At 45.5% G+C, this 25,424-nt stretch overlaps 2 protein-coding genes across 5 annotated transcripts; one reads left to right on the forward strand and one right to left on the reverse strand.

The window, feature by feature from the left end:
• Positions 1-325: 325 nt before the first annotated feature.
• IMMT (inner membrane mitochondrial protein) lies at positions 326-21,526 on the reverse strand. 4 transcript variants are annotated; one of them, XM_053939874.1, is made up of 15 exons: positions 21,409-21,526; positions 16,491-16,567; positions 15,942-16,131; positions 14,461-14,581; positions 12,222-12,302; positions 11,056-11,157; positions 10,360-10,496; positions 9,239-9,342; positions 7,191-7,326; positions 6,029-6,158; positions 4,298-4,312; positions 3,078-3,301; positions 2,112-2,243; positions 1,590-1,719; positions 326-1,282 (listed from the first exon to the last, which is right to left on the reverse strand). In XM_053939874.1, the coding sequence occupies exons 1-15, from the start codon at positions 21,451-21,453 to the stop codon at positions 675-677; spliced, it is 2,232 nt and encodes a 743-aa protein (XP_053795849.1). In that variant the 5' UTR covers positions 21,454-21,526; the 3' UTR covers positions 326-674. The 4 variants fall into 4 exon arrangements, with proteins under 4 accessions (XP_053795849.1, XP_053795851.1, XP_053795850.1 ...); XM_053939876.1 differs by lacking the exon at positions 12,222-12,302; XM_053939875.1 differs by lacking the exon at positions 4,298-4,312.
• Positions 21,527-22,489: 963 nt separating this feature from the next.
• On the forward strand, positions 22,490-25,224 carry MRPL35 (mitochondrial ribosomal protein L35). Its single transcript, XM_053939860.1, has 4 exons — positions 22,490-22,757; positions 22,841-22,997; positions 24,487-24,631; positions 24,869-25,224. The coding sequence occupies exons 1-4, from the start codon at positions 22,724-22,726 to the stop codon at positions 25,055-25,057; spliced, it is 525 nt and encodes a 174-aa protein (XP_053795835.1). The 5' UTR covers positions 22,490-22,723; the 3' UTR covers positions 25,058-25,224.
• Positions 25,225-25,424: the final 200 nt, after the last annotated feature.

Raw genomic sequence — 25,424 nt, forward strand, 5'->3', positions numbered from 1 at the left:
CTGTGGTTGAACCAAAGTTTACCTTTTGGTAGAAATACCTGGTGTTCTAGAACTACAGCAGAGCAGCTCTGATAAGAAACCTACCAGGGCAGAAATCCAGGACAGGATGTGCTCTTACACCAGTTTTGTACATATACTGTACTCAAAGATAGGTTCATTTCTTTTTTAATGCTGTACAAATTAATAAATCAATCAGTGAATTCTTGCTTTCTTGCTCCTTGAAAGAAGTAAATTAGAGTTTTAACCCCTCAGGTCATGGAGAAAGACTGAGCTTTGTACTGCCCAGCTGTAGTTGATGTTTAAACAGGAGACTTAAACAGCAGGAGCAAGTGGTTGAAGTCTTGTTTTATTCAGCTGACAAAGTGGCAAATGATTAATGGCAGGTTACAAACATTATTTTGGTTCGATCACAAGCCCACTTGGTAAGATGGGGAAACATTAATTCTTACACAAATTGTAGGGAAGCTTCCTGAAGTTGGTTGTCATGACAACTCAAAACCAACAAAAATACAACAGATGGTGAAATTAAATACAGTGCAAGGAAACAAGACGGTACCCGTGCTTTGATTTACTGCTTCCAGCCCCTGCCAACAGCTCTGTTTGAACCCTCAGGAGATCATGGGATTTCTCTCTGGCACCGAACAGCTGAACTGCCTCCAAAGCTCCAATCCTACTCACTGCACTTGAGTTGTTCCCAGCCCCACAGCACTGGCATATGCTGTCAAGATATCCACAATCTGTCTGGTTTCTAGGGTCATCCGTGCTTCCGTGAGCCAGTCGTGTGCCACCCTCCTCGACTCTCCTCGTAACTGGTTGACAAATTTGGCCGCCAGCTCCAGATCTCCGTGTTCGATGCAGTAGGAAGCGTAAGACAGTAACTTAAACGTGTCGAGGTCGTCGGGGCTGAGCTCAGCCGGTGGCTTCAGCTGCTGAGGGTGGAACAGCAGCAGCGACTGCAGGTAGGACAGGAAGTACTGGTACAGGCTGTTCCTCGTCTCGTCGATCATGGCCACTCGTTTTGCCAGTTTTTGGACCGTGTAGAACCGTGCTCTGAGGGCCTCCTCGCTGTACACGCCCCGCGTCAGGGACTCCTGCGGGAGAGCTGCTGTTAAGGCTTCCGTGAAGGCGTTGTCGGCGCAGCTGGCTTTGATGGCCTTCACCGCGCTCCCCAGGGGCTCCGTGGGGCTGTCCCCTGTGCCTGATCTCATGCAGTATTTGAGCGCTTCCACGGAGAGCCACAGCTGATGGGCCTTCCTGGCCTCCTCTTCTGCTACTGCGTGACCTGCAAGGGAAGCCAAGAAGGGGCTCTCAATTGGGCATACGTGGCTTTGAGAACAAGCAGCAACAGCCACCCCCTCTCTACCCTCTGCTTCCCAAAGCAGCCACCCCATCAGCATGTGCTCTAAAGCAAGTCTGTCCCACAGTTTAGAGCCAGAACAAGACAACTTTTGAAAGAACCACCTCAGACTTGCTCATCTGTGCTCAGCAGGGTGAGCTACGTGCCTAAGCCTGGGTTTAGACACACAAGTTTGGGCAAGGGGCCTTTGGGGAACACAGTTTTAGTCCTTAAAGAGGAATTCAGTGCTCACTCTCAACTGCTTGCTCAATTCCCTTCAGCCTGGCATAGGCAGTGTTTATATCCAAGGTGAAGTTGTCAAGCTGTTCCTGAGTAAGGCGTCTGAACTGTATCTCCTGTTCACTGAGCTTCTCCGATAGGTTCTGAAACAGTGCAATACAAGTAACAGAAACAGCTGGTTAATAATATTTACCTTATTTTTAAGACACATTTCTCTAAATCTGTTGTCCTTGTTAGGGCCAATGCATACAGTAAATACAATATACCAGTAAGAAACCCTATTGGGGTGAATTTAACAGTTACTGCACTTGTATCAAAAATTTGTCACCTATAGCAAAAGCTTTTCAGACCAGTCTGAATAAAACCTTTGCATTGAGGCACTCTGTATCACCTCAAGATAAGCCTGCTTCCCTCTCCAGCCCCCTGGAACATTTCAATCCCCTGGAACATGGCTCAGCACACTTGTCACATGAAACATGTACTTTGTAAGACTTTGAATATCCCTATAATTCTCCTGGGGACTCCTCTCCCTTACCTGCTCAAATTCCACCTTTAGATCCTGCTCCTGGATCTTCAGGACGTCTCTGAGGTGGTCGGTGTGGGCAGCAGCCTGGCGCCGGAGCTGGGTTCGCATTTCACTCTCCATCACCTCCCGCACCTCTTCCACCTGCACACACACGAGGGGTGTAATGCACCACCACTGCTCGTCACACACTGTCACAGGATCACATCAGTGATTACTGAGGGTGCATGTCGGAGCAGTGGCACTGACAGAGCCTGTATTGCATCTTAAAGACCTGCTGAGGTCCAGTTTTACAGCTGAGCCTTTTCCTAGAGACGTTAAGGAATAGATTTATGGTTTACCATGTGAGTAACTGCTTGGTTACTCAGTAGGCACTTAGTGCAGCTACCAAAGTAGTATATAAAAAATACAGTAACATGTCAAATCAAACACTCAAACACTTTTGGAAGCTGGTTTATAAACGAGCTTCCAAACCCAAGAGACTTTACCTTTTCCCAATGTAGCTCTATAATGGCCACACAGGTCAGATCAAACACTGAAATTCTCAGTGAGGGTAGGGAGGCACTGGCACAGACTGCCCAGAGAAGCTGTGGCTGCCCCAACCCCTTTCCAAGATCATGTTGGGTTGGAGCAACCTGGTCTAGTAGAAGCGGTCCCTGCCCATGGCAGGAGGCTGGAACAAGGTGATCATGAAGGTCCCTTCTAGCCCAAATCATTCTAGGATTTATTTTGACCCAGTAATCCTATCTCCAGCAGGAGCCAAGTAACTTCACAAAGTCGTTCCCTGTAAGATTTTACCATTCTAACTTTGCAGCAGTTTCCTTGCTCAACATCTCCTTTTCATGTTTAGCCTGGGGGTCACCCATGTGAAGTCTCCTGCTACCCAGAACATCCCAGTTGTCCCTCTGGCCTTTTCTATTAACTCTTCTACCTTCTTTTTGAGCCAAAGATTTAACCAGGTGCTTTAGGCCACTTTACCTTCCTCTCCTGTTCTAATTCAATCTCATTTTTGTGACGCTCCAGCGCTTTGGCCACAGCTGCCTCAAATGCTTTTTTGTCTTCAAGTTTCTGCTTCTCCAGGGCGGACTCGATGTGCTGCTGCTCCCGGACGCGCTGCTCCGCCAGCTCCCGGTTCAGCTGGTCGATGCGCCGGTGGGCGTGCGCGATCAGGGAGTTCAGGTCATCTGTGGACAACTGCCCAGCTAAAGGGAACACAGGGCATGAGGGAGGGGAGGGAAACACCAGGGAAACGGCTGCAGTGCCTCCCCACCTCCCACTCAAGCACTCTGGGGCTCCAAGGGGTTACTGACCAGAGAGCTTGTTCTAGGGAAGGTCTCTGAGCACTTCAAGCCCTTGACTTGTGCCAATGCCCACCTGAGACCACTTTCTGAACTGTATTTTCATTCCAGGAGAGAAATTATCTTGGTTTCTTCCAAATTATTCCCAGCTGTAATTTACACTTCAATATCCATGTCGCATTCAGAGACTGTCAACAGCTCTGTCATTTCTTGGTTTTTACACCACCACATATTTTCCCCTCTGCCAGCACACAGAGCAGCAGGGAATGTCACTGTGAGGGACAGACAGAATTACATTTTCTCTTCAACAGCTCTCCAGATGTTCCTAATCAGATTCCTTACCCCAGATTGTACTTTTCAGGTTTGGCTACTCAGAGGGCAGCACAATTCACACCCACATTGTACCTGGGACAGGAGGACCCAAGCTAGCCCTGCAGCATTTGGTGACCTGAGAAGGGCTTTATAAAATGCTGCAGCTCATTTTGCACTGGCTGCCAGCTAAATCATCTGTATGGAAAGCTAGGACTACTTGGGAAAGCATTCCTGCAGGGGCTCAAGCAAGCAAGATTGCACAGTCCTTCAGTCACCTTGCTGTTGAGTGCTGGACAAAGGACTGGCACAGGAGGACTTAGAGCAGTGGTGCTCATTGTCCAGTGGGAAAGCTGAGCAGAAGCAGCACCAAGCTCAGCTGTTGGATGTAACAGTGTTACAAAAATATCAGTTTGTGGTTTAAGCCAAGTGTGCAACCCAAGGCATACCTCAGCCTGAAATGTTCTAGGAATGCCACATTTCACCCTTTGTTAACTGCCTGTAACTTAAAGCCATGCCCCACACAAACACAAAAAAGGACAAAGAAAAGAGGTAACTTTCAAGGGACAAGAACAAGTGACAGTAACTCACCTAAGTCAGTTATCTCTGCAACAGAAAGAAGTTGGGAAAGTTAATGCACATCCACTACACAAGGCAGTCATGCAAAAGTAAAACAGAAAACTAAGCTTATCTACAGTGACTAAAACATGAGACCAAGTCCTTAGGAATTCAGGAAGAACAGTATGTGGAGTATAAAAGTCTCTAATACAGGCAAGATGTAGCCCAAGATACTCTAACCACTAAAACCACCCTTGGAAACCCAGAAATGGACACTTGAATTCAGCCAAAGCAAGGAACAGAAGTTTGAAGTAGGAAAGTGCAACAGGAAACCGGAAATTTTAGTCTGACATTTCTAGGGTCTTACAAACAGAAGCAGTTGGTCAAGAAACAAATTCCCCAGTGGCAGTGAGAGTCAGGGACCCCAACAAGTCTGTCCCCTTCAACAAGCCACATCAGCAAGAAATGGGGCACATGAAAACTACCAGAGCTTCCCTTTCCTCTCACAGAAGGGCAATGATCATAAAACCCAAGATTTTGTCCTGTGCAAGGAGAAAGGCAGCTGCAGCCTCAGGGAGCCTAAGTAAGTTTTTTTTTCTTCAGAACTTATAACACCCCAAAAGCAAACTCCACAAACAATTTGTTAATTTCAAATATTTTCCCCACATATACTGGGTGTAAGGTTGGCTGTTTTTTAAATGAAAACTGACCATTCCAAAAGTCTGGTGTATTCATTTAGCCAGGAATATTATTTTGTGGACTATGGTCCACATTCCTAAAGCATAAAGTAGCATTAAGAAAATCTGTTGTAATTCTGTATTGTATACTTCAAGAAAAATATTAAGACAATACTGACACCAATTTTTTCAAATAATAGTTATTACTTCTATAAAATAATCTGTAACTTGGAAATAAAGCCTTAACAGCTGCCTCTGAACACATCAGCTAGAAAAGTCTGAGATCACTTAGTACATTTATATTAAACCCTGAGTGAAAATATCTGGAAATCTGGGGTTTTTAGGGAATTTTTTTTTTTTAACTACCACAGACAGTAATTGTTCCATGGACATACCACACGTGGGATCTTGCAGGAGCTCATCCACAGTAATGGTGAACACACAATCCACCTCCTGCAACTCTGCTTGTCTTTAAAATGAAAGCAGCTAAGGTGAGCAAGGGCACCTGTGGCAAGGAGGGTGCAGGGAGCATTACTGGGGCTGAGCTGACTGTTCACTGCTTTTGTGCAGCACTGGCTCTTGCTACAGGTCTGTTACTGTGTCCCTTTAGTTCAGAAATAAAATGTACTGGGGCAGGCAGGGTATAAACAATGAAACTTCTCCGTTTCAGTGATGATGTAGAAAAATTCAGAAGTTTTTTATCACTCTGTAACAACGGTGTTTTGTAATACCTCTAATCACAGAGTCAACCAAGTATTTGATTACTGACTAACATCAGATTTGATTGAAATCTGGAATGACCTGGCTCCCTTCCTGAAATACCAGGGAGGGGAGAGATGTTCATACAACCAATATGACATTTATCACACAAGAGCTAGGTTTTGTCATACTTCCCATACAGCACAGATAGTTCTAATTCTCTTCATAACACCTGCTATAGATTACTTTAGTTGTGAAATCATTTTCACTTCAGACCAACCAAATACTGTGAAAATTTGAAAACTGGGATGGTGGACATGGAGTGATCATGCACTACAGACCACAGTGCAACAAGCACAAGGTAACCCCTCTCCAGTGGGAGACTTACTCATCCCCTTCCAGCCAGGCTTCACGTCGGGGGTGATGCTGTCGAGCTCCTTCTGGAACTCCTCTCTGGCTTTGGCCACCAGCTCATGGTACTGAGCCACGATCTTGGCCTCAGACTGCGCTGCCTGAACCTGAACAAACAAGGGTGAGATCAATTTGTTTTTCAAGGCAAGGACTGAAATTGAAGGCACATAAAATTTAAAACCAAGCCCTGGGATATTGGCACATATCAATGCCCAGCCCAAACAAGGCAAACTCACTTGGGAGAGCACAAAAACCCACCCTATGATATTAAACCTCTCTTACACAATAATTATTTGCTGGAACTATAACTAATCCATTTTGCCTCACATGCCCACTCTAACTACACAGCCAGTCTTTAGCCTGGACAGGACCAAGAGTACCTTGAATTCAGTTTATATCTTAAACATCTACAGCTCCTTTTCTCTGCTCACAGCCATCATACAGGCCTAGTAAGTGATGCCTGTGATTGCTGCCATCCTCAGTGAGTTCTGATGTTCCCACTATCAGGCTATATTCACTCCAAACACACCTGATGAATTACCAGTTATCCTGCAAAGGGAGATAAACTTCACCTTTACATTTCTTTCCCAGTCTTCTGAACTGCAAAGTGATTTACCACCAAGTCATCAGCACACGTTGAACTCCTGCCTAACCTTGTGGTAAATTACCTTGGAATCAAATGGGAAGAATTACAAGTTGCCAACATAAAGGACTGGCACCATGAAGCCACTGGAGACTCTTTCAAGACAGAGTTCAAGTTCTCATGAAGATCTTGCCATGTCTGATTATTGACAGTATAACCAGCTCAAAGCCTGAGTACAGCTACAAGAGGATGGATTAACAATTCACAATGCACTGGAAGTGGTCACAGCACTGAGCCTGTCTGAGCTCCAGAAGTGTTTAGACAACACTCTCAGGCACAGGGACAGAGACAATACTCTCACACACATCTTGGGGTGTCCTGTGCAGGACCAGGAGCTGGACTCAATGATCATTATGTGTCCCTTCCAACTCAGCACACTCTGTGATTCTATGAAATACCTCACTCCCTACAGAGGATTTGGGAATGGTTGGTCTGCACAAACTGCCAAGGAGTCCCTATTCTAGAGGCAATTATAAACAGTCTGAGGAAGCTTTACCTTTTTCACCACATTGTCCAAGTCCACAATCATATGATGGAGATTTTCTTCTGCAGCAACAATGTGAGGTTTGGCTCCTGCCAGCTGAGACTTCTTGGCCCTCTCGATGACACCTTTCATCTTCTCTAACTCCTCTCTGAAAAGAGAAGCAGCTGCTAAATGTAACACAAAACAGAGCTTATCACTCCAAAGAAAATTTACTTTATTTTGTTGGTATTCACAGGAACAACTACTAGGTAACTCTAGTGGTGCTTCCTATCTACCAACTTTAAGATGCTTTGACTAAATTCCCACAGCCTGAAACCTAAAGATGTCAGTGTGGCTATTCCATGTAAAATGAGAATTATTTATACTGCAATTAGTATTCAGGATTTAGCTGGAGGGAAGATGGAAGTTCACTGAAAGGAGTTAGTATTAGTAAAACTAGAATTAGAGATTAAAATTAGGTTAGAATTATACAGCAGACATTTCCAGCACGTAACAGCAGCAAGAAAACATTTTTAATATAGATGGCTTACGCTTGCAGAAGTGTTTTGGACATGGTGACTGGTGGAGATTAATGAGGATGGGAGAGAATTTATAGGGCTCTGTAAAGATAGATTATGATTTTTTGTAATTAGGAAAGAAATGCTTTCCTGTAGCACAATTGGAAATCAAGGAAAAAGTGAAAAAACGTTCCTTTTCCAAATCCATTTAAACCAATGGAGGTTTCCAATGACCTCATTAGAATAAGGAACAAGCTTTAAAATAAGTAAATTAAGAAAATAAATAAAAGCAAAGATATCCAGTAGAGCAATAGAGAATGAAAGCTGCTGCATGTGGGGTTTGCATAAGCTTTGTTTTTACAATGAAACCTCAATTACACCTTCCACTAATTTTAGTCAGGCCAGCAACATCAAAGATAAGGGAAGTTTATAATGTGAGAGCAACCATGCAGCTTCAAGGATGATGTTGGCCTCTCAGCCTCAGAAGCATCAAAGGGTTTCCAAATTTATTTCTAACCTCACTACAAGGGCATCTTGGAGATACTGTTTGTCATTTTGATTCTGCTCCTACAGTGCCCAGAGACCACACTCAGGGCACATCAACACAGGTCATACAGAGCCCAGGGTATGAGCAGCACTGCCATTCAGAATTCAACTTTTTCTTAGGCATGTGCTCAGTAAAAAATCAAATTGCTTAAAAGCAATTCTGTGGACACAGGGAACTGCCAAAGGATGCTGCAAGGTTTCATTTCTTCATTACAACTAAAAGAAGCTGGTGATGTTGCTGACTCAATACACAAAGTGCAGGAGTCATCCTCAAACAGTTTGGGTTGGAGGGGACTTTAGAGATCATCTCATTCCACCCCCTGCCATGGACAGGGACACTTTCCACTGGAACAGGTCGCTCAGACCACTCAGACAGGTCACTCCATCCAACCTGGCCTGGATCACTTCCAGAGATGAGGCAGCCACAGTTTCTCTGAGCAAACTGTGCCAGGGCCTCACCACCCTCACAGGGAAGAATTTCTTCCTAATATCCAATCTAAATCTGCCCTCTGTCAATTGAAGCCATTCCCCCTTGTTCTGCCTTTGTAAAAAGTCCCTCCCCAGCTCTCTTGTATCCCCTTTAGGTGTTGGGGTGCTTGAAGGTCTCCCCAGAGCCTTCTATTCTCCAGGCTGAAGTCCTTAAAATAGGTTTATTATTAACACAAATACTCAACGGTAATACTGAAAGGACTGTGGATTTTTTTTTTTTTCACCTTACTTGAATTTACCAGCACTCTATGTTAGTAGTAAGGAGATAAATAAGTTCTTAAAAAGAACAGGACTGTTTCAGACTCTCTGGTACAGGGAGGACTTTGTGCACATGCACCCAAGGTTTGCACATGCCAAATTAAAATGCTCATGCTAACGAGCACTAAACCATCTTTTGAGTTGGCACAAACACATCATTCAATATGAACACAGGCGACTCCATACTTTCTAGAAACTCATCTGGTGTTTGCCAGCCGTTACATGAGCAATGTAACTTATTAACTCCAGGACTTAAATCAAGCAACTCACTTGGCTTTCAGAAGGGCGTCAGCAGCTTCATCCACGGCTCTCCTCCGGTCCTTCAGCGCCTCCTCCAGCGTGCGCCACTGGGAGGATTTCTTCCCCCCAGCGTCCTGGGAAGCACAGACTCCTCATTAGGGTCATTACAATCACTGAACAAGAGTTACCACAGAGTGGAAGCCTGCAGAGATTCACACGTTGCTGGACATTTCCCTCAAACTGAGCACCATTCTTGTGTTTTTCAACAGCACAGCTGGAAGTTTTACAAGTGATGTTTATCTTCCAACATTTTGCTTTGGTTTTGTTTGATTCTTAATGTTTGGGTTTTTTTTTTTCCTGAGCCACAGACCTTTATTCACCCAGAAGAGCTTACATAAGAATCACTGTATGGTGCACAACCTATAGTGGGAAAATCTCCACATATATTACAGTACTTTAATACTTTAAAATTGCTTTTAATATTTAAAGAACCATAATACTTTAAAGTTGGTTGATTTTAAATTAAGCTTAGTAATTAAGCTTAAAAGCAATCTCTTAAGGCAGTTATTTTACTAACTACTAGGTTAAGTCTTGAGTGCTTGGTTGGTTGCCCATGTCCCTGCTAATTGATTAACAACTGAATTTATCTCTGCTCCAGAACTGCATGGGCAGTGGCAGACCCACACAAACCTTGGTATGAGCACACCACAAATGTTATCACTTGTACATCCCCTCATCCCCTTCCTATTTCCTGATGAGAAACAAACAATCCAGCAAGAGGATGTTGGGAAAGGGGAAAAAGTTCAATGGAATTATTGGCATGGACAGCATGATCTTAACTAGGTTAAAAAAGTCTTAGGAATTAAAATAAAATTAATTAAAATACAGTGTGAAAACTATTCATGTCTTAACTTGAATTTTCTTCTTCCAAAAAAAAAAAAAAAGCGGAGTTGGGAAAAAACCCCAAACAACACAATTCAAAATCAAAACCACTGTATTATTTGACTATACCACATTTTGTAAGTGGAAAGATACGTTAAAACTGTGATAAATGTAAAGGCATTGCAAGAAAAGATTCCAATTTTATTTTGAATTCAAATTGAAGTTTTGCTGAACACAAAGAAGAAGACCACAGCACTTGTCCAATTTACCTCAGAATCATCCATGGCATCCTTCAGTATTTGGGAATGGGCATTCACTGCTTGCACAGCTGACTCCTGAGCAGTGATAGCCTGAAGGGTTACACGAGCAGTTGTGTTTAGGGCTCCTTCTAGAGTTGCTGCAAGGGCTGGAAAAAAAAAGTTAAGTCAATTAAACAATAAAGAAAAAACTTTCTAATTAGTAAAATAATATGTTACAGCCTCTACATCTCATATTATTTTCTATGATCTAAAAGGGCTGGTCAGTTTGGGAATTTTAAACAGTTTTAAACAGCAACCTACAGAAGATCACCAAAATGCAATGCTCTCCTCATTTAGAGCAGGGGTATTAACGTGTAACTCAGCACCTACAGCAAAACACCACCCAGTGGAAGACCTCTCCCATGGGACTGCAGGGGGGTGCAGGTATATCCCATGTTCACTTGTTCTAATGGTTCTGGAAACAAATTTTCACATCTTTGAACCTTGAAGTCTATTCCAACCTCAATTTTTCCATAATTCTTCAATTCTCAGTTATTTATGAGTGGGTGGAAGAAGCTTCACCACCACTCCCACTGTCAACTCCACTGCTTCACCATCACTCTCACATGCAAGAGGTGTGTAAGGAGCTTAGGACTATAAAGCCAGTGCAATTCCACAGTTCTGTTCCATGCAACACACACAGGAACAGTGACAGTGTGGACTCACCTGACACCTTCTCTTGTTCCTCTTTGTCTTGCTGGGCAAGCCGGGCTGCAACTTCTTCTGGTGGCCGTTCTTTTACAGCATGGGAACCTTCATGTTGTTTGCCTATTCAGAAGCAAAAACGTGTCAAACTGCTTAAGAGGAGACTCCAAATTAGTGTACAGAGGTTACTTGTAGGGAAGTAACTTTACCAAAACTGATTTTTATAGTTGGTTTCACTTCGTAGATCTGACTTCTGCTCAAAGCCATGCTGGAACTACCTGAAGAATCTTTATATCCATAACTACAAAGGCCAGTCTCACAACTTAAAGACAAGAGCACGGACACCTCACATGTATTTGGAGATTTTCCATCGTCTAGTTACAAAATTACACAAGACTTAGAAGTCAAAGGCAAAGCAAGAAGTGAGAAACACTCATGGAGCCAAGGTTAAATTTCAAGTGAATCTCCATTCTTGCCTTTTCTCACTTCTCCTCCAGCATGCTTACAGAGCCCAAACTAAACAATGAAGGATGAGTGAGAAGGCTGCTGTGGGTCACAATTATATTAAATGCCCTTGCCTACAGCCACTTAAAATGCCTTCAAAAGTGAGAATTGACCTCACTAACAGTCTCAAGATCAACAGCAAGTTGCATCTGAACTGAGGAGACAGCACAGAGCTCTCAGCCTCAAGTTGCAACCTATCAGGTCACCTCTGAATAACGCTGATGTTACTCTGCAGCATGTACTTAACCCTGGCATGCTTTCTATGAAACGTGTTCATAACTAGTATTAATGTAATCCAATCTCATCTGGAAGAGACCATCATCTCAAGGCTGGTGTCTCTTGTTGAGTTTAACAATAAACACAGTTTCTTCACTTGTCCCTGGGCAGAGATGCTCTACTGAACAGCAATCACAAAGCCACCAAGAGCAGAGGCAAACTGGAATGTGCAAGTTCAGTTCAGCACAAATGCAGGCTTTGCTCTTGTGCTCACGCCTATACCTGTCCCAGGCATCTGCAGCTCTCACTGTGTCCAAAATCTATTAACAGATGATGGAAGTTTTCTGCACAAGGCACAGAAACTCACACGTTTCAACACTGACAAATACCAACACAGAAGCAAGAATGCATGCACGTGAAGCTAGAGGATTTGGGTTTTCTTCATTGTATTCACATGAATTTTTCACCTTCTTCAGTCTGTATCCCCGGAGCTGGCACCGACACGGCTACCCCTGTTGCAGAGATGATCTGTGCTGCAGCCTTGCCTGCTGTTAAACACAGTTGCAGAACACACCAGTTAGTACAGCTGGGGAGATGGGCTCCATCTGCCAGAGAAGGATGGGCCAGAGCATCTTCGGCCAGGGGCCTGCTGAGCTGGTGAGGAGGGGCTTAAACCAAAGCTGCTGAGAGAGGGGGCCCAGGAAAAGGGAACCTCACTTCAGGGAGACATGGTGGGATGGCAGCTGTGATTGGAGTGTTGGAATGGAAGGATGAAGGCTCTTTAGGAAGGCCTGGCAGGAGAGACAAGGAGTGCAATCGCCCTCTTTGTCAATGACCAACTGGAGTGCATGGAGCTCTGCCTGGGAGTGGATGAGGATCCAACCAAGAGTTTATGGGTCAGGATTAAAGGGAGGGCAGGGATAGGTGACATTACAATGGGGGTCTGCTACAGGCTGCCTGAGCAGGATGACAGAGTAGATAAGGCCCTCCAGTGAGGGAGCAGTATTGCTGCATAAGGGAAGAGCAAGTGACATCTCTCTGGATTTCAGAAAGCATTTGCCACTGTCTTGCATGACATCCTTATCTCTAAACTGGAAACACATGGATCTGATGGATGAACCACTCTGTAGGTAAGGCACTGTCTGGATGGTTGTACTCGAAGAGTTGTGGTCAATGGCTCAACGTCCAATGGACACCAGTGGTAAGTGTGTTCCTCAAGGTCGCTGTTGGGACCAGGACTGTTTAACATCTTTGTTAGTGACCTGGGCAGTGGGACTGATGCACCCTCAACAGGTTTGCTGATGACATCCAGCTGAGCTGTGCAGTCACACAAAGGAGGGAAGGGATGAATCCACAGGGACCTGGACAGCCTCAAGAGGTGGGAGTGTGTGAGCCTCATCAAGTTCAACAAGACCAAGTGCAACATCCTGTGCAAGTCCAAGCACAAACACAGGCTGGGGGGAGAATGGATCAAGAACAGCCCCCAGGAGAAGGACTTGGGGATGCTGGTGGATGAGAGGCTCAGCATGACCTTGTCACGTGCACAGGCAGTCCAGAAACCCCCTGTGTCCTGGCTGGATCCCCAGCAGTGCAGGCAGCAGGTCAAGGGAGGTGATTCTGCCTCTCTGCTCTGGTGAGGCCCCACCTGCAGTGCTGCATCCACCTCTGGGCCCCCCACACAAGGAGGACATGGATCTGTTAGAACAAGTCCAGAGGAGGCCACGAAGATGCGCAGAGGGCTGGAGTTCCCTGCTATGGAGACAGGCTAGGAGAGCTGGGGGTGTTCAGCATGGAGAAGAGAAGGCTCCAGGGACACCTTCAGTTATCATCCAGTACCTACAAGGGGTTACGTGAGAGCTGGAGATAGTCTTCTACAAGGGCATGGAGTGACAGAACAAGGGGAAAGGGCTTCACACTGACAGAGGGCAGGGTTAGATTAGATACTAGGAAGAAATTCTTTATTGTGAGGGTGGTGAGGCTCTGGACTACGTTGCCCAGAGAAGCTGTGGCTGCCCCATCCCTGGAAGTGCTCAAGGCCAGGTTGGATGGGCCTTTTGGGTCTAGTGGAAGGTGTCCTTGCCCTGGGCAGGGGGTTGAAATTAGATGATTTTTAAGTTCTCTTCCAAACCATTCCATGCTAAGTGCTATAACATAATAACACAGCTATAAGACTTAATTTTTTCCTCTGTAGAAAAATATTAATTGGATATGGATGTTATTATTTCCAGAAGAAGATGATTTCCTGGACAAACAGCAACAAGATATTAGTTACACATACACAGAGCCATTAGAGATAAACGTAAAAAGACATCACAAGTGCTCCTCTCTAAATGAGTTCCATTTGATCTGGCTTTACAATAGCCCAGTAATTATCCAAAATTAAGAATCTTGTGCTTACAAGAGCCTCAGAGTCCAGCACCTGAAGTTTTCTTCCTGCTGAGTCTCACATATTAACTATGCAGGTTAGTAATTATTTATCTCAGATTCCAAATATCCTCTAAATTAAATATATTTCTTAAAAAAAAAAGGAAAAAAAAAAAGCTAAAGCCACTTTATGCAAATGTTATGACTTGGAAAGAAAAAATTCTAAGAAATGACAACATTTACCTTCAACCATTCAAAGGACAATTTTAATCTACTCTAATATACATGACACAGAAGATCATTAGGTCATTTGCTTCTTTGTACATGACACTATAAATTTACCTCCTTTTTCCTCTGTAGGAGCAGCACCTTCTGGTTTGCCTGTCTGGGATTTGGGAGCAGGCTGTTTAGACTCTTTCATTACTTCTGCTACAGATGAGATCTTCAGTGGACCTTGATGTATCTTGAAAAGTCAGAAATAAGAAATAGCATCAGTTTTTCAAACAGCTTGGATTTCACTGATTCCAGTATAATGGAAAATAATTTTCCCATATCCAGGTGTCTGTACCACAAATCTGAGCTTCAAAGTGCAAATTAAAACAGCCATCTAATGCCTTGACTTCATTTTTAATTCAGAAGGAATTTTTACTATTTTCTCCTCTCCAAAAACTGAAGGTAGAATTGTGGCAGTTTTCACTATAAACAAATATTTATTAAATTATGCATAAAAAACAAATAGTTTCATGTCCGAAATATTCCAAGCACTTCTGAGTTTGTTGAATGCAGAAACCCTAAGTTTGGCTCCACTGATTTTCTTCTGAAAGGCTTCAGATGCTGGTGGTTTGGGCACATAAACATTCAAACACAGAATATTGTGATGTTTTATGATATTAATCCCTTAATATCCATTGTGGAAAGGCACAAGGTAAAAATAAAACCATCTGAGTTAGAGCCATGACTGGGGAGTTGATAACTCTGCTGATCAACCTGGTTTGCAAAATTCCCTGGTGCCTGGGAGGCACCAAGAGCTTGGATGATCACACAAACTGTAGCTAAAACAAGAAGAGAGAAAATTTTGTTGACTGATATTCCCCCCACTCATTAAGAACAGCTTTCTTAAAATTCAATTTAAAATATTCTGAGTTTCCTGAAGGCCAAATGGCTTCTGAAAGCTCAAAAAAAAAAAAAAAAAAAAAAAAAAAAAAACCATGGCCAGAGTAGATTTTCAGTATTCTTGATTACTGGGAAGTAATCAAGTAAGCAAAGAACCTTCCAGGTTTCAATTTCCAGAGTTGTGCCAAAGGCAGTATCAGATTTTCCCTTCTCCAAGGTAATGCCACTAAGATTTCAAAGAATGATGCTTATGCCTGGCTCTGTACCATTCAAATCTTTACTTATTCAAGAATGTTCTCAGTCTTCTTTAAAATAAGTTCATTTAGAGTAAGTTTTGTAATTCTGTACACCACTAACTACATTAAGCCTCTAGTAAAGCAGTTAAATTCCAGCTTGTCACCTGTCTCTCTCTCCCCCCATTTTATTTCTGAGTATAAGCAGAGCAGCTATTCAGTTGGGATTCTAATAGATTATTTTAGTATAAATAAAACCAAGTTTTACAACCCACACACAACAATCATGAGATGGTAATGGGAAACATACAAGCATCAGTTTTGCAGCACCAAGTAGGAACTGAGTTCCTAATTCTTAAACCTTAATTAAAGGAATTCTTAGCACAAAGCAAAATTAATCAGAATTTGAAACCTAAGTGCAGACACTCTTTGAAGAACAGAGAAATGGATGTGTGGGGGTGGATGGGCAACACTTACTGGTTTCTTTGACACTGGTGTGCTGGAAGGTGCAGGGCCAAGTGCCATCTCAAAGAGTTTGTCAGAGTAGGGAATGGCCTTCTCCACGCTCTCCCGGAACTGTCTGTCATAGCTGGCGTACAGGACGGTTCCACCTATCCCTCCACCCACAAACAGCAGACCCGCACCAATGATTTTGCCCACGGAAACACTGAGGAGGAAAGAGTGAAAGGGATGTAAATTATATACATAAATAAATAAATAAATTACAAACATCAAACAGTTTGTGAGTCTTCAGCTTACAGCTGGGGACCACCACTCTGTTCCAGGACCTTAAACCCAGGACCTGCTTTAAATCACCTCCAGTCTGCTACGACACTGGTTAGTAACTAACCCAAGGGTAAGATGCCAACCCACAACTTCCATGATAAATACAGATCATCTTCATTTTCTCCATCTAAATCTGACTGAACCAAACAGGAACACACCCCATGAGAAACCAAGGAGCAGACTCCCTGTTGGTCAATGCACCAGCAGAAGCAGTCCCACCCTCCAGACCCCGCTACGTACCCGGACTCCCCGGAGTGGGTGGCATATCCGCGGTACAGGCGCGATGGACGGAGGGAGGCTCTCACACACCGACTGTTCTGTGGGGGAGGAGGCAGGGTCAGCAGTGAGCACAGTGAGGCATCTCCCTCTCAAGAGCAGGACTGGGCTGACTGGCTCCACTGCCACAGCCTCCGTGTGTCTGTAGGAAAGCTGTGAGCGGCACTACAACAGCGACGCTGGACTCTTTGCTGTGAACACATGGAGAGCTTTCCCATGTGCAGCTTCCAGGCTCAGGGCTTTTTAAGAAGTCATTAAATTCTTTGAAAAATGAATTGAAATTATGCTAAATGAGAAGGAACAAATCCCTACCCCAGCTTCTTTCTGCATTTATTTTGCTGATTTATGTGCTGGGCAGTACAACAGGGTTAGTTTCAGATGCATTTCAATCGCACACACTAGAATGGCTCAGTGTGAGCAGGGCAGAACACAACAACAGCTGTTTAAATGCTTAAAAGTACTTTTAATTCTTAAGATATACAAGCAATTCTCCTTAAGCTTCCAAACCAAGACCACTACTGCAAAAGAATTAATAACACGTACACTTTCCAGACAGACATCAGATTATAATATAAATTAAATTAGTATATGAAGAGTGGTATTTTATTATATTCTACTTAACAAAATCCACATTACCAAGATTTTTATCTTCTCTGAAGGACTGGTTAAGCTACTCTAAGCTTACAGAAGAAAACACACTGTTGGCCTCAGAGGTTTTTTCCCCACATGGGAATTACTAACAGAGAAGTACAGGACTCATGAGAAATCCAAGTACAAGGCACAAAAAGAACTTTTCCCACAGTTGAGGTATTTTGCCCAACAGGGAATTTTTTCTTTAAAAAAGAAAAAAAAACTGGGAGATGCTTCACTACAACATAACCCCACAAGACAAATTTCTCTGTTTCCTTTTGCACATGGCAATAACATGCACAACTCTTGTGGCTTAGGTCCTATCCCTGTCCAACAGCACAGACAGGAAAAGGCAGGAACACTGCATTCTTATTCTTTCCACAAAGGCAGCCAAAGCATTTTTAATTAGCAGCAGGAGCACAAGAGGAAGCATGCTCCTCTTGCCCCCAAGAACTCCAGGAGCCCTCATTGTGGGTGGTTTTCTGGATTGTGATGGATAGAAAGGGCAACACAATAATAAATATATTTGTAACATTTTTGATTTTCTGACTTGACTGGCCCAGGAGCATTTCCTGAGGCTCCAACGGTCCTTTCAAGGGGAATTTCACTAATAAAAGCTTTGCAAATCATTTTGTTACCAATTTCTGAACGTAACAAAAATTGACTCTCAGTATGTCCCTATTACACCATGAAGCACAGGAGGAGCAAATAATTCAGTATTATGCATACAACTCAACCCAATAAAATGAGAAGGGAAAAAACCCTGATTTTCTATTCATCAATTCAGACTGAATTTCCAGTCCCTTCCAGCACTTTGGGATTATGCTATTTTGCCTGGTGCTCCCCTGGAAATAAGCCATCACTTCTGAGCTCCTGGCCAGGCTTTCTGGAGGTGATCCCACCCTGCACCACTGTCACTCCCACATCCTTGCTCGGGCTGGGCTTGCCCTCTGGGCCAGCTCAGCCCTGTCCCAGTTGGCTAAAACCCCTACTCACACCTGGTGATGGCAAGCAACACTGGACCCATTTGGCTCCACACCTTCAGCAAACATCAGTTCCTGCCCTCGGGATCAGGCTGTGCTCAGGGAGCCACCAAGGCAGAGGAGAAGACCTGCTTCTCTTAGCTCAGCATTTATGTTTATACAACCAAGAGGGGATTTTTGGAGGGATTATTGATTTTAGTCCAGATGATCTTCTGAGATCTCTTCCAAGCTGGACTGTTCTAGATTTAGCCAAATGCTCACTTCTATTTATTTTTCATCAAGATGAGAGGAACCAAAACACAGGCCCTCCATCTCTGGCATTGGGACTCTCACGCATGTAGCAGTAATTAAACCCAAAACAAGCCTTCACCAACTTCATCTTTCAAGTCACTGCAACAAATTTCTACAGCTAGCCAGTGGAGCAGCAAATGAAAATCTGTAGGTACCCATGTTTTATGAACAAAAGCCAAATTTTCCCTCCCTCACATCCAGATATACTAATACTGCCAAAAATCACTGATTTCTTAAAGAACCATTTTTAAAGAAGTAGTGCTCTCTTTTGGCCAGAATAATAATATTGCTTGTATTTACTGTACCACCACAATATGGAAATTAGCAGCTAGTTTCTAATCTCCCCTCTGCAAAATTTCCAGGACTTTGTAAATTTTCAGACCCTTGTCATTTATTTGCAATAATGCCTCAAAGAATTTTGGAGAAATTCATCACATGTGCTTTGCTGTGCCCTTCAAAAGGCAGAAACAAACCACTTTCTGTCCTGCAGAAGACAGCAAATTCTTTGGATGAGGTGGCATGGACACAGCAAGGATGCCCACAGCAAGGGCACTGTAGGGCAGCTGTTTCTATTTCTTCCTCCTCCTCCAGCAGTTCTAAATTATATCTGTTTCATTCAACTTCTTAAATACTTACTATTTTGCAATCATTACCTACTATTTAATCACCACAATAATCATTCTGCAGGGCACACCACACCTTCACTCTGGTTAATATTATGAGCCCCAGTGATTTAAGGACATTTAAGGATATCCATGTGAGCTCACTCTGGCACAGTGCTCAGGGCAAATCAGCATGGCAGAACATCATTAAACAAATTAAATTTGCCTTGCAGGTTTATACTTTATGTGTAACTTCAAATAACCATGGCCAGGACACACCATCATCTGCTCATTCAGTTCCAGCTCAACCTCTCTTAGGCACCAGGCTCAAGCATCCTGATCCAGAATTTCTGTAACGTGGGATTCGTGCACTTCAACAGAAAGAGCAAACCAGAAACTTCAGGGAAGTTTTTCTTCATTAAGACAGAGATCAGGTATAACAAGGACATCTGACCACAGAACTCTGATTTCCCATCATTCAAGGCTTCTGCCAAATATCACATACTTTTACTAAAAGTCCTGTTCATTTCACAGCAAACTTCAAAAATACTTTAAGAGAAAAATCTCTCTTCAGCACTGCATATGTAAGCAGAAAACATTTCTGAAAGTGATGAAGATCCCCTTCTCTCAAATCCACTTCAATTTACTTGTTACAAGTTTAGTGATGCTCCATGCACAGAGCTGACAGTAGGAAAGAATGAATAAAGAGCTCACAGAAAGAATGAAAGTAGGAAAAAATGAATAACAGGAAAGAGGGAAGGAAAGAATGAATAAAGTTTTCCCAGTCTCCACCATGAGCTCTCTGGTACAGACAACAAACTTCAGAGAGTGCTGCGGCATGTCTGTGTTTGCAGTTCTCAGGGATAAATTCTCCCCTGTGAGGGTGGTGTGGTGTTGCCCAGAGAAATTGTGGATGTCCTGTCCCTGGAAGTGTCCATGTCCAGGCTGGACAGGGCTCACAGTAACCTGGGATAGTCAAAGGTGTCCCTGCCCAAGGCAGGGAGTTTGGAATGAGAAAGTCTGAAGGTCCTCTCCAACCCAAACCATTCTGTGACTCTTCCACCAAATATTTATAGCCTGATGACCAACTTCCAGCTGCAAAGCACCACCCTGGCTGTTCTGGAGCTGTACAGTCATTCCAGACACGTTCTGCTAAAGGCTGAGCACATGCAAACAGCCTCAAGTGATAAATATCTGCCAAAGCCTGGTTTCTGTCTTCTCAACTTCCAAATGAAACTTTCCACAGGCAGGCAAACCCGGAGCCTTTTTCCAGTGGGCATCAGGTGACCAAAGGACTCTCCAGCCCTGTAGAGCAGCAGAGGAAATGCAGCTGCTGCAATGGGAAAGGCTGGAGCTTTAGAGGGAAGAACCTACAGCTTCTCCTTTGCTAAATCGTGTGAACAGAGGTAATGAACACTGGGATGGAAAAGAGGATATTAAAGTGATCTAATCAGGTTATTTTTTATCAGGCAGCTGAAATACAATTTGGGGCCTTGGTAAAGGAGTCACCCTCACCTATAAATCCCTGTGGCTTCCTAAAGTTGGCCTACTGCTTTAAAAAGGCTCCAGAGCACCTCACCATCCTTATCTCTGCTGATAAGGAGAGGCAAAGGTCCACGATACAAAGCACAAGTCCCACGGGCACTTCTACCCTGGCATCGCGTGTTGTGGGTCCCACCGTGCGGACAGAAGGATCCCCTTATACACGAGCGCTGACATCCCTCGTGTCCCCACGCTGCACACCGGGGCGCGCCGGTCCCGACCCTTCGGGCGGCCGGACGCACCGGGCTCCGGAGGGGCTGCCCGGGAGGCCGCGCCGGGGAAGGCAAGGTCACGTCCTTCCCGCCGGGGAGCGCGCCTGCCGCCCATCCATGCGCCATCCGCGCGGGGCCCGCGGGCCGTGCGCGTCCCCACCGAGCCCCCGCCGGCCCCCGGGCCACGCCCGCGGCTCCCGGCGCCGTCCCGGAGTGTGGGCCGGGAGCAGCGGAGCGGAGCTGCGGGCCCGGCGCGGCCATGGCGGCCGAGACTACAGCCCCCAGCAAGCAACGCTGCTCCCCGCCATCCCGCTAAGGACTAAAAGTCCCGGCGTGCCTTGCAGCGGTGCCGCATTCCGTCCCACGCTGTCCTGCCGCGGTGCATGCTGGGACTGGTAGTACACCCCACCGACCACCGCCCGCCCCCCGCCTCCGTTGGCGGTCGCGGCCGTCCGTCAAAGGCTGCGCAGCCAATCGCGGCCCGCGTGTCCGGAGTCATTCAGCGCGCGCCGAGCCGCGGTCACAGGGACTCCCCCCTCTCCGCAGGCCTGGCCCGGCCGCACCGGTCGCAGGGCTGATCACAGAGGGAGCGAATCGCGGGGCTCCCCCGGGGAAAGCTCACCTGCTTGGCCGCGGCGAGCCCCGCTCGGCGGCACGCCCGCAGCATGGCTCGGAGCGGCGGCCGGCGCGGCCCGCGGGAAGGCGCCGTGCGCGGGTCCTGCCGGCGCCGCCTCCGTGCCCCCCTGCAGCGGGCACTGCGCCTGCGCGGGCGCTCCCGCCCCGCCAGGGGGCGGCCGCGCGTGACGGGCCTCGCGTGGCCAATGGGAGGGCGGGCACGGGCCGCGCGACGCCGGCGGGGCGCGGTGGGGTGGTGCCCGCGCGCGGGGGCGCGTGCGCGGAGCAGGGCTCGCGCGCTCCCGGGGCCGTCCGGGCGGGACAGACTAGGATAAAAATAAAATAAAATAAAAATCACAGAATGGGTCAGGTCGGATAGGACCACAGTTGGTCTGGTCCAACCTCCCTGCTTAAGCAGAGTCATCCCAGAGCACACGGCGCAGGACTGCAAGCAGACAGCTCTGGAGTGTCTCCAGTGAGGGAGGCTCCACACCCTCTCTGGGCAGTGTGCGCCCGTGCGCGGGCACTGCGCTGCGGGGCTCTTCCGCACGTTCAGGTGACGCTTCCGGGCCATCAGCTTCTGCCCATCCCCTCTTATCCCATTGCCCGGCAGCACCGAGCAGAGCCGGGTCCCTGCTCCGAGCACTGACAGTGTACAAATAACTTCGGACACTGACGGACATAGATGAGGTCTCCTCTCAGGTCTGTGCCCGAGGCCGAACAGCCCCAGCTCTCTCAGCCTTTCCTCAGGAGAGAGACGCTCCAGTCCCCCAGTCTGAGTGTAACACGACACATTTTATAGCATTTATCAACAATTTACAGCTGTAACCTTTCACAGCTCGCTCCATAAACCTTCTCTCGCTCAGAGCACTCAGAAGCCATTTTTATCTCATCCTTCAACCAATCCGGCCAGGCTTCTGAAGAGAAAAAAAAAAAAAAACAGAATACACCAGCAATGTGCACAAACAATGAGTTAAATCCGCCTGGTGCGTTTTTCTAGGGGACTTTAGTGGCTTCAAAGCCCCGGGGCGGAGAGTCGGTGTGTGCCGGTCACTAAAGGTGACGGGTGCGCGGGGTGAAGGAGCGGGGCGGACGGGGAGGACTCTGCGGTGTGCGGGATCCCGGCTCCGGTACGGGATCCCGGCTCCGGTGCGAGATCCCGGCTCCGGTGCGAGATCACGGCTCCGGTGCGGGATCCCGGCTCCGGTGCGGGATTCCGGCTCCGGTGCGGGATTCCGGCTCCGGTGCGAGATCCCGGCTCCGGCGCGGCCGCAGTCCCCGTGGGCGGGACCCGGCGCGGCCCCGCCCGGCGCAGCGTGGCCATGGCGGCGGCGGCGGCCCGCGGGGCCCTGGCGGGTCGGTACCGGGGCGGTTTCGGTGTCGGGGCTGGGGGTGTCTGGCTGGGACGTTTGTGCTGAGGCTCTCCCGTGTCCCCGCAGGGATCCTGCGGCGCTGGGCCCCCCGCGCGCTCCCGCTCGGCGGCCCCTCCGCCCGCTGCGTCGGGCACGGACCGGCCCCGGCCCCGGCCCCGCTCTGGACCCCGCGGCTGCTCAGCGAGAACCGGCCCCGGGCAGGGCCCCGCTCGGTGCTCAGCAGGTGCGGCTGCGCGGCTTCTCCCTCGTGCGAAAAACCCGTAAAGGGGGTTTCGGATTTATAATGGGGGAGTTTCTCTCTATATATCTTATAGATATGTACCTAATATATATATTTATTTGTATACCTTACATGTTTTAGATGTATTATGTTGTTTCATATAAATATAAATAATCTGAAATACTATACGTCTCAAATATATGTATATATATATAAAACTATATTTTATATTAAATATATTTATACATAAATACATTTAGGAATATATCTTTTATTCCACTACATATGCATTGCATAATATGCAATATACTGTGAATTTATTATGTATCCTATAACACATATAATTTATCATCGTGTGTATTAGTATTACGTTGTTAGCATAAACTATGTTATATTTAATAATACAATATGCAGTATTATATAATTATGTAGTATTATATGCAATACATATTTTATAATCTGTAGTATTATATGCAATATGTGTAGTGTATAGGTTGAAATTCCTCATATATATATATATTTATATATATGAATATTTTAGAATCATAGGTTGGAAAGACCTCTAAGATCATCAAGTCCAACCCTTAACCCAGCACTGCCAAGGCCAGCACTAAATCATGTCCTCAAGTGCCATATCCGCACAGATTTTACATTCCTCCAGGGATGGTGACTTGTCCATTGCCCTTGGCAGCCTGTTCAGTACTTGACAGCTCCTTCTGTGAAGAAAGTTTTCCTTAGAGTCAATCTAAACCTCCCCTGGCAAAACTTTCTCATGGTCCTGTTGTTTGTTTCTTGGGAGAAGAGACTGACCCCATTCCCTATACATATACATATATATATATATATATATATACACACACATACAGAGATTAGACAGACAGATAGATTACATACAGAGATAGATAATCAGACAGACATACAAACATATGTATAATATATAAACCTCAGTCTGACACTCTTCGGCTCCTTTTCACTCTGCAGTAGGTCTGTGTTTAGCCCTAAAGCCTCCCACTTCAGTCACCATTAATGCTTGAAGCAGGGGGTAAATTAGGATATTCTTTGCAGCTATATTTTACTTAGTCTTGTAATCACTACTGTTTCTCTTGCTGCTGATGGGTGCTGGACTAGATGATTTACGAGGTCCCTTCCAACTCAAACTATTTTGTGATTAATATTCTAAAAGTAATTTCTGAATCCAAGTAACAGCTGAATATTGGCTTCTGAGTGTTTGACTGCTTTTAGTAGATTAAAAAAAAAGGTGCTCTGTGTGGAATAATAAGTTTGTCCTGAATTTTGACAAGAATCCAGCCCTGACATTGGTATTCTACACCCATTAGGTGCTGTAATATTAGGGGAGTCCTTTTTACCCTTCAAACAAGCCACAGCTCTCCTGATCTCTCTTGTGTGAGAGGCAGTGATTTCTTTTAGAAAAAGGTGTTTCATTCCTGTTCTGTTTCCCTCTCCATTTTGGGGTTGGTTTGGTTTTTTTTAGTGTCACACCTCTACTTCCAAGTTTACTCCAGCAGCCAGCAAGGACCCTCACCTACTGCAGCCTACGGAAAGGAAAGAGGAAAAGTGTGAAATCCGTGGTCAAGAGGTTCCTCCGGCTGCACAACGGCCTCTGGGTTAGGAGAAAGGTGAGATTTTTTGGATCATGAGAGCCTGTTCTTTACAGTCAGGATAAAGTGTAATTGTTTTCCTTCACTTGGAGGGCAGTGGCTGGTGTGGAAGTTAAAACAAGCTCTGTAGAGAGACTCCCATTTTCCTGAAAGGGGGGGATTTATCCAGGTTTGCTGAGCAGCGTGGCTGTGTTTGTGTATTTGCAGTGACCTGCTAAGAAATGGGGTTCTTCTGTGTGTCTTTTCTCCTGACAGGCTGGTTATAAGAAGAAGCTGTGGAAGAAGTCAGCTGCCCAGAAGAAGCGTTTGAGGGAGTTGGTGTTGTGCACGAGGACACAGTGTAAACTGCTGGATAAAATGACCACTTCCTTCTGGAAAAGAAGGAACTGGTACGTTGATGACCCCTTCCAGAAGTACCACGACCGCACGAATCTCCGTGTGTAGAAATCTTGGGTTTGCACATCTCTGGGGAAGGGGCAGTGGTCGTGTGGCATGGTCTGGGTTTTGGAACATACATCTGTTCTGGCTGTACTTTTTTAAATAAACATGTGCATATCATCTGAGCAGAATTATGGGAATCAATGCCCACAATAAAGGAATACTCAAATTTATCTTCATCTGCTGTTTGTTTTACTTAGCAGAGGTCAGGCTGGTCACCCACACATTCTGATGTCTGGTGGTTTCCTGTGATTGTCTGTCATGGAGGAATACACTAAACAGCACTAAAAGTGAATAATTCAACATACTTAATCTTATTTTTTAAAATAAATATATTTAAATATTTTTCTGTATCCATACTAAGTGGTGGCTC

This window comes from Vidua chalybeata, chromosome 4 (assembly GCF_026979565.1).
Source record: "Vidua chalybeata isolate OUT-0048 chromosome 4, bVidCha1 merged haplotype, whole genome shotgun sequence".
Classification (NCBI taxonomy): Eukaryota; Metazoa; Chordata; class Aves; order Passeriformes; family Viduidae; genus Vidua; species Vidua chalybeata.

What these genes read in the sequence shown, in the direction of transcription:
- MRPL35 (XM_053939860.1), top strand. Translation starts at nt 22,724, where the DNA reads ATGGCGGCGGCGGCGGCCCGCGGGGCCCTGGCGG. An exon ending in GGCCCGCGGGGCCCTGGCGG is followed by an intron (nt 22,758 to 22,840) that starts GTCGGTACCGGG and finishes GTGTCCCCGCAG; the next exon opens with GGATCCTGCGGCGCTGGGCC. An exon ending in CCCCGCTCGGTGCTCAGCAG is followed by an intron (nt 22,998 to 24,486) that starts GTGCGGCTGCGC and finishes GGTTTTTTTTAG; the next exon opens with TGTCACACCTCTACTTCCAA.
- IMMT (XM_053939874.1), bottom strand. Translation starts at nt 21,453, where the DNA reads ATGCTGCGGGCGTGCCGCCGAGCGGGGCTCGCCGCGGCCAAGCAG. An exon ending in ATGCCATGGATGATTCTGAG is followed by an intron (nt 9,343 to 10,359) that starts GTAAATTGGACA and finishes TGTGCTTCCCAG; the next exon opens with GACGCTGGGGGGAAGAAATC. An exon ending in TGGACAATGTGGTGAAAAAG is followed by an intron (nt 6,159 to 7,190) that starts GTAAAGCTTCCT and finishes TTGTTTGTTCAG; the next exon opens with GTTCAGGCAGCGCAGTCTGA.